Here is a 14,649-nt window from a genome sequence, read left to right as displayed (position 1 = left end):
TGTATTTATTTATTTTTCATACTCCATGACTTTTTCTGTTTCCTCTCAGCTTGTCTACACAATTTTTATGTTTAATGCTTCTATGTACAAATTAAGTTTACAAATTTAGATTTTACAAATTATCACTCAGCCTATATTATTTAGTATCAAGTAAAAAAAAAAAAAATCCTAATCATTACAGTACACTCACATTCACACCTGTAAATCGAAAATTAACCCATCATGTGTTTTAACTGTGCAATATGGAAGCCCATTCCTAGGATGCTAGAGAAACAATGCAAGCATAGGAACAACATATGCCATACTAAAAGGCCTTAGACCTAAATCCAAGATTTAACAGTAATTGTTGCATTGGGGAAAATAATCTTGGCTTTATGAATGTAGATTTTATGTGAAAATAGTCTTTGTTGTTGCCTTGTTTACTGTGCACGTGTATGATAATACTGTATGTGATGTAAAACACTACATGTAAATCGAATTTGTTGTCTTACATTGAACATGACGCCATTTTCAAATTCAAGTCTTACTGTTGTGGTCAAGAACACACTATTTGAGACCAAGACTTGCCTAGACCAGAATTGAGACTTGGGAGACAGCCCAGACTTTTGGAAGTCAAAGACAAAGACCAAGACGGAGAAAATCTGAAATGTTTATTTTTTACCTTTATAAGGTTTCAGTCATTTTCAGGTGTGTTGGAAAGTTGGTTATACAAGAATTTCATGCATTTGCTGTGTCCCAAAGGCTTCTCTTTATTGTCAGATTAATAAACTTTAAGAATAGCGGATCAGTGTTGGTCTTCAAGAAAACCCTAAATCTACCCAGCTGGCCTGTCCGAAACCAAGAATTTTGGGAATCAACCCTGGGACATGTCCAATTACTTTAAATAAATGAAAATTAAATAAATAAATAAATAAAGATGCTGGACCAGGATCGGTCATGAGTGTTATAACACTCTCAAATACTAGTTTACAAATGTCTCAGTATCATGGTTTTTATTAAATAATAAATAACAGGTTATCCTCTAGTACAAAAAAATCCTTTGAGACAAAATGAAATAAATTGTAGATTGTTCTTGGTTCCTCAATTATGCAAAAACGTACAGTTGTGCTGAGAGGGAGTGGTGGTTTGTCAAACACTCAATCTGCTCAGATTTTTGCTTTTTCTTCATATTCACTTCCTCCGTGATGCTTCACCTGCCAACTCAGAGGTCAATTTTAAATACAAGGAGCATTTCAAGGGATATTCCTGAATACAGAACACAGTTTTACACTACTGTGAGGTAAAAACAAAAGACCGAGACATACTGTATTAAATCAATATTTTGTTTACCGTTTCTTTTGTCGTGAGTACATCTGGACCAAACCATAAGCAACTGCAGGCCATAGTGCTGTCATCACCACGGTAACTGGAGAATGGTTAAAAGGCCACCATGACGGTGTCAAAAACTGCTGGAGACCAAAAATATATAGTATTATAAAGTCTCAGACATAGCATTAACGATCATTGATAAAAAAATAAAAATAAAAAAATTATTTAAAAAATACCTTCTGCACTACAGGTAGAGCATCCGAACATCTTGGTGATGACCTTGACTTGAAATGATAAAATAGAGAAATAGAGCAGTAAAAAATATATTAATTTCACACATGCAACCTATTGAGATCAACACAAAAACACAAAATTAGAAGGAAAACGAAAGAACGACAATGATGAACTATAACACAGATACATGCATATGAAGTTGAAACAAAACAGAAAAAAATAATATAGTCACAAAGTACTCATCATCATCTGTAGTCATAAAGTGTTACGACTGATGACAATAATGACAAAATTAATAAATCATATGAACTAAACTATGCAGTAGTCAGAATACTTTGTCCTCCACTTTGTAGAGTAACCAGTGACTCAGCATAGGTGAGCTAGGCGGTTGCCTAGCGCGCTAACTAGTGAAGGGGCCACCAAATGTTCTGACACCCTGAAACTCCTATTGCTCGATGTGTTCCTCTTGTGCTCTTGTTGACAATGAAAGTTGTCTGGAGGGATCACACATCATCTCACTGTGTTAGCAGCTAGCGCTATTGATAAAGGAGTGCCTCACTTCTGTTGCTGTCAGTACGACAGTTAAGACTTAATACGAAAAGGTCCAAGCCCTCAGGCGATACTTTAATAAAGCGACGAAAGGAGATGGAGGAAAAATGGGCCCAGGGTAAAAATAAAACATGTAAATAGCATTAGTTTTACAGATAGCCATCCATGCAACTCTGAGCAAGCAGCGCAACAGAGTAGGACAAAGCTCATTGGTTTTGTCATTAAAAAAGTATGCAGTCCAGATACCTATAAATACATTTAGATAAACATGTTAATTCATGCAGGATAAAAATTGTTCTTCTACCCACGGGGCAGAACCTTTAATTACTCGTTTCAGGTAAACCATAAATGGTGACAGACGTACCCTTCAAGTTGTGAAAATACAATATGTACAATGTTTTAAAATATATATTGTCTTTTTCGAGATGAGGGTCTCTTGGCTACAGTTTCGCCTGGGGTATCTCGTCACCCAGGGCCGGCCCTGAGAACAACATACTGTAATTTACATGTATTTGCAACTTATACCCAAGAGACTTGGCTACCTGTGTCAAAGAGAGCCCTTCCAATGTGTTCAGACGATGCAATACGTTGGTCATGTCATCTTGCAATCTCAAAAGAGCAGCAACTATCTGCTCATTAATATTCTCCCAAGAAGCACGGCTGTGGCGTGTGCACCGTGACGCGCTGTCACAGGTAGGCAAACATAGCTGAGAACTCCAAGCAGTCTTTGGTGGCTGAGACTCTGAAAAACAATTCAGATGTCACATCTTAAGCTACAGTGTGCAGGCTTGGTCTGATGCCTTTTAAAATACAGTGATCCCTCGCTACTTCGCGCTTCAAACTTTGCCCCCTCAGTCCATTGAGGATATTTTTTTTTCCAATTAAAAAAAAAAAATATTGGTCAGGCAGTGCGCTGGGGTTGATAATTAAAGTTAACGATGACAGGCGTTAAAGTTTGATCTTGCCAGAGATGCCTGGAAGCCGAAACTTCAAAACGCATGCGTCAATCATCATTTAACTTGCTAAACAGTTGCTGTGGCAACTCATTGTGTGTAAGTGAGCAGCTTGAGCGAATTTGAGTGGACTCACTCAGTGAAGCATTTAATAAAGAAAAGCATTTTTCTACTTTTCTTGTTTAAAAATAATTCGGTGGGACAGTAACATATTTAAAGCTTATCATAATTATTACATTTCAAGTGCTTAATAACCATTTATTGAAATATATTTTTTTATTTTATTATTTCAACTAATCTTTTTTTTAATAAAACATGTCTTATATGTATCTATTTTACATAGATACATATAGATACTTCAATACATAGAAATACATGTATCCCCCAAAAAAGTTTTGGGGTGGCGGGAGCACTACGCCGTTTTTCACTTATTGCGGTGGGTTCTGGTCACCATTAACCGCGAAAAACGAGGGATCACTGTACTGTATTTAGCTTTATATTGGGCTAAACTTACAATGTTGGTCAGGTATTTGTTGTTTTGTTTACCTCTAACAAATATATAGGATTCTTCATGGTAAGAATCAGCTTGTCGCAGATGGTCTGCACTAAGGGTGGATGAGCTCTCAAACCAAAGATCTTGCTCCTTCCCCAAAGCAGATGTTGATCCACCCAATCGTGGATTTGAAAGAGACAGAATCTTCATGGATAAACATAATTCATATTCCAATCAATTTAATTTGCAGAGCACTTGAAGAAAAAACAGACCTAAAATCAAGGAATAAAAATGGGCCTGCAGTGTTTTTTTTCCCTCAAAAGCTCAATTCAGATTGAACAGTTTATCACTTTTCACATTTAAATGAATTTAATGTTCAATATGTGCTACAATTAGCCGCATCATTTTTTTTAATTACTCTAGATTCAGCTTTTAAAAGATGGAATTAGTTGTGAACTTTTCATAGCTGCAAGGAACTTTCTAAGCTCATTCTGAGAACAAAAGTAAAATGTGCTTCTTTCCCATTTTGTGGAATGTAAGATTTTAAAGTGGTACAAACCTTCTCCATGGCTGGATGATCCATAGAATCACAGAATTCCTCATTATCGGAGTCTTTTAAGTCATAGTTGTTCGAAACTTCATAGCATTCTAGAACAAATATACAAAGAGCATGTCCTGTGAATCTGATCAATAACCAATCCTTCTTAAACTGTAAGACAACAGTTCAATAACTAGAGGATGCAATGACTGGAGAAATTGCGTGATGATGCTTTGTTTTAACACTTCCCGTAGATTTTCGGTCACTTCCTATTAATTTGGGGGCCTTTTTGGGTCACTTCATTGTTAACTCATGTTTCAGTGCCACTGATGGCGCTAGCTCCGTCAACCATAGCCATCTAACACCCAATAACGATTATAACTACCAGTTGTCAATTGGTTTTTCCATTTTTTTAGGGTGGTTTTGGTGAGGTTTTGTGTGTCTTTTTGGAGCTTTATTTGCAGCTTTCTGATTTGTTTCCTGTAGTTTTACAGTTTTTCTGCTTTTTCTGGAGTTTTTTAAAACCCATTTATGACTTGTGTTTCTCCATGTTTTTTTTTTTTTAAATACTTTTTTTCTGGGCATTTATTACTTACTTTCTGTACATTTTTGGGGTCACTTCCTGTTGATATCGGATCTTTTTTTTTTTCATTAGAAATTGATGGGGCTGTTGGAAATAAATGGGATGGTTTTTGTTAAGTTTAGATGGAAGAGTATGTTTTTTGTAATAACTGTATACAATCCTATACGATCCTAATATTATAATTTTATGAACACTGTTACCAGTTATCTGTGTGTGGATGGGGTTGCATGTGCTGCATTCTTTAGAGTAGGCCAGCTCTTCCTCCTCCACTTCACTATTGAGGGAGCTGTGGGTCAAAGATGACGTGCTAGGCTCCACACTGCTGCTAGAACCTCTGGTGTAACACCTCCAACCTGCGTCCTGCAGTCTTGGCTCAGAGCTCCACTCTGTAACAAGATTAAAGATAAGAATTATATAAAACATTTAACAAATCTAATCAATAAAGATCCATATGATGACGCTGAATCAAGTATAATAGCAATTGTACCTTGTATTTTTGCCTCGTCTTCATCTATATTGTTTTTGTCCACCACGCCATCATTTCTGAGATATTCACTACCATCCTCGTATCCTACTGCCACCTTTCCATTAAAACTCATGCCACATTCTTCTTCAAAGTTTTGTATATCATCCCACAGATCTCCAAAGCCTGTCAATGGACACGGAAAATCTTGTGATAAAATCTGAATCAAATTAGATTTATCATCTACGCAGTATATTTGGGTTCCTAGAGTTGGTTGAACATACAGTAAATACTGTATCAGTGTAAATGTCAGCCAACATACGTACTGACTTTATGGAAGACAGTTTAATTATACAAATTGTCCTTTTCATATATTGTATAACTGAATAAATAAAACAAAATAACAACAGCATAAATTCATAAATAGCATACAACTTCTGACCCGGTCACGTGATTGAAAACCTGACCCGATCACGTAATTTTCAGAGGATCGGAATCGCATTAAAATGACCAGAATTTTAAAATGGATTTATTTATTTTAAAATATTAACTCATTGGCTGCCATTGACATCAATAAACGTAAAGTCTGGCAGTGATCACAGCCCACTCTCCAGTCAAACTGGATTGGCCGTCAATCCCCATCAATGGCAGTGTAACATCGTCAAAAATAAAATTGATTTGATGTACAGTATATAACTGTCACTGTCGGTGAAGCAGTTAAGGGGCTACAATCAATCAAAAACTTCAGAGGTATATTGCAAAAAAACCCAAAACAACATGCAGTACATTTTATACTATCCATCCATCCATCCATTTTCCATGCCGCTTTTCCTCACGAGGGTCGTGAAGGTGCTGGAGCCTATCCCAGCTAACTATGGGCAGTAGGCAGGGTACACCCTGAACTGGATGCCAGCCAATCGCAGGACACAAGGAGACATACAACCATTCATGCACACACTCATACCTACGGACACTTTAGAATGTTCAATCAGCCTACCATGCATGTTTTTGGGAGGAAACCGGAGTTCCCGGAGAAAACCCACGCAGGCACGGCGAGAACATGCAAACTCCACACAGGAAGGCCGAAGCCAAGGATTGAACCCTTGATCTCAGAACTGTGAGGCGGACGTGCTAACCACACATTTTATACTATAACATTTATATTTACACTAGTGAAACAAATCCTGAAGAACAAAGACAAAATGTCCAGCGGCAGCAAAAATGTCAAGAAAATCACAACCAAGATAGCTCAGTTTATAACATTGGATTTTTTTGATGTAATTTATGAATAAATATTTAAACGTAATTTTTTGCAACTTTATTTTGTGCTGCACAATAGATTTGAAAAAAAAAAGAAAAAAAAAGAAATTAAATTTAAAAAAAAAAAGGGATTTGTGAATGCCCCAACAACCTTTTAGTATAAGGCCACAATGTTGGATAGCTTTGTTAAAATTGGGGAAAAAACTTTTAATGTGCTATTTTTCCGTCCTTAATACATTTCTAAGGTATCAGATCAGGACTTGCTATCGCCAGATCCTCATAATTAGGTGACTAACTCGATTTGCAAGCAAAATTATTATGATTAAATTATTTTAAAAATTCTTGCCTTCCATTGCAGTTTTGGGGGGATAGTCCAGCACTAAAGATAGAAGAAAGAAAGCCATTTTATATGAATGTAAGTCAATAGAAAGTGCATTTAAACAACATGTTTATGTCAACATGAGCTTTGATTAATTACCCACCTGCTTGCTTTGCATAAGGTCTTGTGAAAGGTCTCCTGTTCTCCTCATTCTCTTCACCCCCATCCTCTTCTTCTATGTAGAAGTTCCCAAGCTTCTGCACCAAGTCAGAAACTTCATTGGATACTGGCATTGTCTCCAAAATCTAGCACAGAACAGTTATAATAATTTCAAACGTGTACAGAGAATCTAAAATGCTTAATAAATGTAAAAGACCACCCCCACCTACAGTATTTCATTCAAAAAACGAAGTGTGCAGATAGAAATTTTCACAATTTCTCAACTTTCAATCACTATAACATTTGCTTCTGCTCAGGAATGTATATCAAGTATACTTTGACATATTCAACTGTTAGCATTTTTGAGGGAGGGATTAAAATAATGACCATAATTGCATTAAAATAAAAGTAAAAAGTGAAAGCTTCTACATACTACTGTATTAGCACTTACTACATAAACATTAAGAAGGTCATTATTAATATCGTTAATTAAGGTCAGATTTTGCATGAATTCGACACTCGGCAGAGGGATATTTAATACAATTCCTGTATACATATATGAAAAAAAACAAGTAAATGTAAGGACAATTATGATGATTACAAATTATGAATAAAACTGAATACATAGATCTCGTTTTAACTCATTGGCTGGCATTACTCATGTTTGCATAGTTGCACACTAATTCATTACGACGAAAACAACAAAAATTGTACCAGCTGGATGTTTTCAACATAATTCTTCATGGATTCCTCCTTCGTCATGTTTCCTAAAGAGCTCCAGGCATCCCTGCCCCACACAGCCCCCCCCAAAGACAAAGATTTATACAGGAGGGGTGGTATCACATCCAGTGGTGGCTTATCAAAAGAAAGAGAGCTGTCCTACTGTTCGGCTGAGTCACAAAACAATAAAATTTCAAATCAAATATTCTAATTATTATTACTATTTTTTTTTTTTTTTTTTTTTTTTTTTTTTTACAAATGATATGGATATATATTTCAAGGCAGGTAGGATAAATATTATTCAGCAGCTGAGACAATGGAAGTTGTGTTACGTGCTGTGGATTTTGCAAAACTGTCGCCCACTAGTTACGGTTGCTAAGCCCACAAGCTTTGCGACTCCAACAGCACAAGCCATTGCAGGCAGACGTATACCGGAGTGTTTTAAGCAGGGGAGAAATTGGATAGAATTTGTTGCCGACACTCCCTGACATAAAGGTCGCCACAGAGCCAGAATTTTTTTCTTTGGGGCGGGGGGTCCAAACACCATTAAACCAATGAAATGCAGAGAAAACTTGTTTGTGGCACAGTTTTACCTATAACACACACACACACACGCCAACTGGTTTTAAACATGCATTAGGCTACTGCATTACACATCCTGTCATAAGGCATACACGAGAAACTGATTTTCATTTAAGATTGTGTTTTTTCAATGATTTGCAAAATAACAGTTAACAAAAACAGCAGTAACCCCAACCTCCATCTTCTAATTTTTATTTTCCCTCATTTCCTCAAATCTAAATGCAAAACATAAATTTTAACGACTTAGGAACATAGGACGGCCATTAAAACGAAAACAATGTAAACATATACGTACTTTTAAAAAATTACAAAATAAATATATAAGTAACATGGATGAAAAAAATAAGTACAAATGTCTTACATTATTCACAATGAAATGAAATATATTTTGACCTTTTTTTTTTTTTTATTGTAGGGAAATAATTAAACAGGCTAAAATAAATGAAGAAAAATAAGTCCAAAGTGCACATTGACATGAGAGATGTTCTGAACTTCCCCATCCGAGCAAATAAAATAAAATAAAATAAATTAGCTTCTTCAACTCTTTCCTTTTTCCTCAAGATCTGATCGAATTTCTGTTCCGTTACCCTTTTTTATCGCACTAATTCAACAAGCTTGTTCTTTTTTTGCTGTTCCAGAAAACATGCATTTGAACCAATCACAGCTAACTATCTATTCTGATCATATGTCAGCCAATTAAACAGACAACTAAGTCCAGGGTGGTGTGCATGCGCACATCGACGTGACTCGTCAGTCTAACTGAGTAACTGAGGAGAGCTCCGTGGAATAAATAAACGATAAATATCGGTGGAAACAGATTATGCTATACAAGCACTTTGTTATGCTTGTTGTTAACACTTATATATGTAAATCTGACGTTGATAGATTGTTTTCTTCTTTATAGATGAGATGTGTGTGTGGCAGCCTAGCAGTTTTTTTTTTTTTTAACATAGGCTATTGACAGTTGCCGTCATATTTCCGGTATCAACGGAGCATTCCAGCCCCGAATCTTTGACCGGAACGGTATTCCTGCCGTTCCAGCCCACTTTCACCCCTGGTTTTAATGGATATACTGTATATTTGGAGTAAATTGAATAGCAGTGCAACATCCTCCAGATTGAGGCAAAAGGGGTTTCAATCCAGTCTGCCACAATTGATGTTATCTCAAAAATGTAAACCATGGTTTTGTTTAAAACGAAGACGGACTTTCAGCTGTTATTTACTGGCTTTTTGAAATGCTTCCATCCTCCCCTAATGACTAATGGAGAGCACATTCATGCAAAATTGAAATGACAATTTGATGTATTATTTAATTTAAATTTAAAAAACGTTACAAAATGCTTACCATTTGTTTTTTCCATGTGATTCCCAGAACCCAGTTGGTCTGGTAATGGTGCAAGGCCCTACGGTGGCTTGCTTATAGTAACTATAAAACATCAGCATCATGTCATCTGACAGCTGGAAGGGACCTGTGAGAGATAGGTACACCATGACCATTGAAAACATGGGCATTAGCATAAGAGTACGTTTGCAATACACGTGTACATGGGATCTCCGGGAGGTGTTATTAGACTTGGCTGTTCAGTTAATCCGCTTGATTAAGAGAAGGTGAGTGTTCAAACTCGGCATATAGGTCAGCTTCAACTACTACTACTATTTACATAACGACTACATGTCATTCAGGATAGTGCGCATTCATTCAATTATTAGCGGACCTTGTGTCACTGCGACAAATGTTTATATACAGTTGAATAATTATACCTTCTTTAGGTAGACTCCTAATCACTTTGACCGAAGCAGCAAATTTGGCTTTCAGACTGTGCCGATCCTCTCCATGCGCCATCGTAACTGTCAACGATTGAGAGACCACCATGACGAAAAGTGTGTTAAGAGTAAATTATTCAACCGAAACTAACATCCGTGACACCGTCTTGTTTGGTCAATAAACATCGTACTCCTACTAATCAGTGACGATAACAATCAATTTACAGATAATTAAAAAATAAGGTTAAAATGCATGTAACTTTTTTTTTTTAACTCACCAGAAAATGTAGTCTTTAAAACCTCGCAAAATGCCGAACGTAAATAAAAATTTCGACTCGGAGAAACCAAACCGAGCAGAGCGGTACAAACAGTTTGGGAATTGTAGTTCTTAAACCAATGAATGAAAGCAAATTCCACATTTCCCACAATGCTTTGGAAAAGGAGGATTAAACTTTCATGGGAAATGTAGTATTTTGACGCTTCGATAGCTATAAAAGTGAAAACGATAACCAAACGGTCGCGAGCAATTACTATTATCACTTTAATAATAATAAATAATTATTATTGTTATTTATTTACTACGAATACTATTACTACCACATCCAATAACTGCTTTCTTATCGCTCTTTTCTCCTAATTACAACGTAGTTTACACTGTTATTTTTTTTTGTATTTCACAACCAAGTGTTTGCAACAATGTTCAGTTACAAACAAAAACTTACCGTTTGCATTTTGATGCATTCTCTTCTTGTAGTTACAGTATGTAGTAGATTAATGAATAAAACAGCTATGCCAATGCAACAAATCAAAATGGAGTCCGTGCCTATGTTAATTTTTAATGTATTCATTTTATTTATTTATTTTTGCTACGACAAATAAAGCACATGAACTGGACGTACTCGTAAATTACCAATTGGCAAGTGGTAAGTATCATCTTTCCCGGAGCATGTGAAGGCACCATAATCGTTCATGTGAAAGGTAGTACTTTGATAGTTCTTTTTGATAGCCGTTACAGCGAAGGCGAGAACCATAGTCAATTATTGAACGATAAAGGTCAACTTTTCACTAATTAAGAATTTTGTTCAGTTCATCGTATTGTTGTTACACCTCGTGAATATTCTATTGTGTTTGGTGCAATACCAGTGGGATCTTGAAGATTATTACAACATTCTTCTAAAGGTAGAAATTGTAACATTCCAACCTTTAATCCAAAGTATCTGTTCATTGGTTATAAGTGTGCACTATTAAGCTATGAAGCCTCAAACCATTGTTTGAGAGGACTTCTAAGGGAGGTAGTTTCCAAACCTACAGCAATTTATTATTGGAATAATTTATACGAAAATATTGAATGGAAACATACTTGGATTTTGCCTATAAAATATATATTAAGAAACAAAGTTAAAGAAATCACACTCAAAATACTTCACAGGTGTTATCCTGTAAAGACAACAATGGCAACATTTTAAATTGCCTGGGTGGGGGCTGTGGCCCTGGGGTGGTGCCCGCGCGGCGTCTCCACTCATCTGCGTGGCTCTCGCGTGTTTGGTGGGGCTTGCACTGCTGGATGTGATTGGGCACGCTCGAGTGGTGGACCCCGGTGCCGGGATTGGCGATGGAGCGGCGTACGATCGGTTGCTGACAGGCTTACACTCACAAGGGAGTCACACGTTTACTGGTTTCTAGATCACAGAGCTGATTTGTGTACACTCCACCCCTCACAATCACTTAGTTTATAGACTCCCCTCCCTCCTCCCCTTCTTTCCCTGGTCAACAGCCCCTCACATGGTGTCAACCAGAAATACATCTAGCTGACGATAGCACCAACATATTCATAGTTAGTGTAGGTGTTCAATATATTTCTTGTTGTTTGTTTGTTTTTCTCTTCTTTCTTTTGTGTTTCTTTTCTTTTCTCCTGTTCCCCCAAAACACTTCTTCTTCGCTGCTTTGTCATAATAAACGAGGTATGTTGAATGATCACAATGGGAGTATGTCATACTCTCAATGTGAAACATTAAAACTGTTCAGACCAACTGGAGACTTCCATTTTCCGTGTCAAACAGCTGAACAGGACAGGTTTAAAATAATAATAATAATTTTAAATAAAAAATACTTTTTAGACATATTTTGTTTGGCCTATCCAATGTTGGAGAACCAGAAATAGATAAAAGATATCTTATAAATCTTATTTTAATTTTGGCAAAACTTCACATTCTCTGTGTAAAATATGCGAATCAAAGACCAAATTTACATGTTTTTGGAAAAATGTTTTCTTTATATTTGGACGATTTAAGTTTCTCTCTCTTTGAACCCCAAGGCTATAAGGACCAAAAGACTTTGCAAACAATACAGCTTAATATGAAAATAACCCCGACCCTTTTATTTATTATTTTTGTTGTTGTTGTTGTAAATTGTATGTGAATTGTTCACTACATTTTTGTATTTGTGTGAATAAAATTAAAATAAAAAAAAAGAAGGCGAGAACCATGCAAACGACCGCGGGCAATGGCGTACCGCATGCAACACGTCACTTCCGCTCATTAATATTCATGACGTTAGCTACTGTTGCTAAGGGGGGGGGACATTCTCCCGTTTGTCCCCAATAGGAAATGAATGGAAATTGTGTACGAAGGAGATGTTTACAGAGCTAAACCTACCAATTCTGTCCGAAAATGATGTCCCTGGTGCCAGATTCACTAGTATAGATGTGGAAGAACATACAAATGTTCAGTTTAAGAGATGGCCTGAGTGTTGAGAGCTGAAAAAGACGGAAAAAAGAAACGAGCCAACCTAAACCTAGCCATAGTTTTTTTATCGACACCTTTTTCTTACGCCACTGACAATAACGTTCTCCTGTTTCAACAATCTATCCTTTACCACCATATGCCTGGTCTTTCTTATATATTATATTCTCTGGTTGTCTTACATCTCTGACCGTTTTGGGGGAAAATTTACATTGCTATTTTTGTGTAGCGATTGTAAATGCTACCTGTTGACAGCCAATGAACACTTTTAATTTTTTCATTAATGACAAATCTTAATTCTATAATTTATTTATACTTCCCCCTTACTAAAGATTTATTTTTTTTACAACAGCAAAGGTAACAGTGGCAGACAAAAAAAGGCTATGCAACAGAAAATGGATCAAATCTTTAAGAGCAACGAAAAAGTTGAGGAGGCTTATTTATCATATTTAGTTTTATTTGCTCTGATGGGGAGGTTCAGAACATCTTAACTGTCAATGTGCACTTTGGACTTATATTTGTTCATTTATGTTAGGCTATTTATTCATTTCCTTATGATTTAAAAAAGTCAATGTTTGTGCGATCTTCAAAATATATTCCATTTCACTCTGCATAATATAAGTCATTAGGGCCCGAGCACTAAGCGTGCGAAGGCCCTATTGTTTTGCAAAGGATTATTATTTTTTTTTTTTTTTTTTTTTTTTTTTTTCAGGGCAAATGAAAACGGCCAATTTGGAGGCCTGAACATGCACGAAAAGTCACCAAAATTTGCACATACGTCCGGAAAATTGTAAATTTCGATAATTTTGCAACGTTGCAAAAAAATATAACAAAATGGCTCAGTGGCGCCCCCTTGAAATTTTAAAATTGGCCTATAACATTAGGGTCTGTCAGCGTAGAGCAATGAAATTTGGGGGGTCTATACCTTGTCCAAAACCGCTCCAAAAAAGCATTTACACGCATATTCCAAACCCAACAGGAAATCGGTTATTTTGGATCAAATATGAAATTTTTATCGATTTACAGGGTGCACATTTGAGACCTTTTCGCCGAGGGAGTTAGTTGGATCATCTTCAAAATTGGTGAGACTGTTCAGGAGACATATGAGATCTTAAGTTTCTAAAATGGTGTGTTTTCATTCACGGGTCTGACCTGGGCGTGGTGCCAAAGTCGGCCATTTTTTCGGCAAAACACCGAATTCAGTAAATGGCTAATAATTCCTTGACACAACTTTCAATCTTTTTCATATCTGCCATGTATATGCGGTATCCCACCCTTAACACGAGTGCATTGAAATATTACCCATTAGGTCTAGCGCCCCCTAGTGAGAACAGGAAATGCCTTTTTTTACGAGACAGGTTCCTCCTCCAAGGGAAAAAAATCTGTTGACCTCAAACCTGCATCAGGGGAGCCTTAAGACCTGTGTTCAGATGCCTGATGAAAAATATTGAGGTTTCGTTGAGGCGGAGGGGTCCAAACAGGAAAGTGAAAATGAACTTCAACAATTTGTCACGCAAAAAACTTTGAACAGTCATAACTCGGCAGATATACAACATATCTGCGCCAAACTTCCCGTGTTTGTTGAGAGTCATACCCTGAAGGTTCTTGTAGGGGTCATTTGCATCAACTCTACAGTGCCAACTAGTGGCGACAGAAAGAAGTTTTAAAAAAGGCCTTTCCTATTGGGTTTTTTCAACATAGAGCAAGGAAATTTGGGGAGTAGATACCTTATGCAAAACTGCTCCAAAAAGTCTCTTGCACCCATATTCCAAATCCAACAGGAAATCGGGTATTTTGGATCGAATGTGAAATTTTCATGGGTTCACAGTAGGAGTTTACATTTGGAGGCTTGAATATTCACAAAAACTCGTAAAAATTTGCACATACATGCGGCTTTAGATAACGTTCGATAATCTTGCAATGTTACGAAAAAAATGTAGCAAAATGCCTCAGTGGCGCCCCCTTGAATTTTTCAAAAAGGCG

At 36.7% G+C, this 14,649-nt stretch overlaps 1 protein-coding gene across 7 annotated transcripts; it reads right to left on the bottom strand.

The window, feature by feature from the left end:
- Window positions 1-138: 138 nt before the first annotated feature.
- LOC130929881 (acyl-CoA-binding domain-containing protein 5-like) lies at window positions 139-10,304 on the bottom strand. 7 transcript variants are annotated; one of them, XM_057857498.1, is made up of 14 exons: window positions 10,204-10,304; window positions 9,923-10,009; window positions 9,507-9,630; window positions 7,574-7,646; window positions 6,864-7,005; window positions 6,728-6,760; window positions 5,146-5,307; window positions 4,859-5,044; window positions 4,097-4,185; window positions 3,591-3,741; window positions 2,634-2,833; window positions 1,545-1,592; window positions 1,330-1,448; window positions 148-1,245 (listed from the first exon to the last, which is right to left on the bottom strand). In XM_057857498.1, exons 2-14 carry the CDS (start codon window positions 10,002-10,004, stop codon window positions 1,233-1,235), a joined length of 1,422 nt encoding a protein of 473 aa, XP_057713481.1. In that variant the 5' UTR covers window positions 10,005-10,009; window positions 10,204-10,304; the 3' UTR covers window positions 148-1,232. The 7 variants fall into 7 exon arrangements, 6 of the variants coding, with proteins under 6 accessions (XP_057713482.1, XP_057713478.1, XP_057713481.1 ...); XM_057857495.1 differs by lacking the exon at window positions 10,204-10,304 and having other exon boundaries at window positions 146-1,245; window positions 1,330-1,445; window positions 9,923-10,102; XM_057857494.1 differs by lacking the exon at window positions 10,204-10,304 and having other exon boundaries at window positions 9,923-10,101.
- Window positions 10,305-14,649: the final 4,345 nt, after the last annotated feature.

This window comes from Corythoichthys intestinalis, chromosome 14 (genome assembly GCF_030265065.1).
Source record: "Corythoichthys intestinalis isolate RoL2023-P3 chromosome 14, ASM3026506v1, whole genome shotgun sequence".
NCBI classification, from domain to species: domain Eukaryota; kingdom Metazoa; phylum Chordata; class Actinopteri; order Syngnathiformes; family Syngnathidae; genus Corythoichthys; species Corythoichthys intestinalis.
The sequence above is the reverse complement of the archived record's forward strand: the minus strand, read 5'-3'. Positions and strand labels throughout refer to the sequence as shown.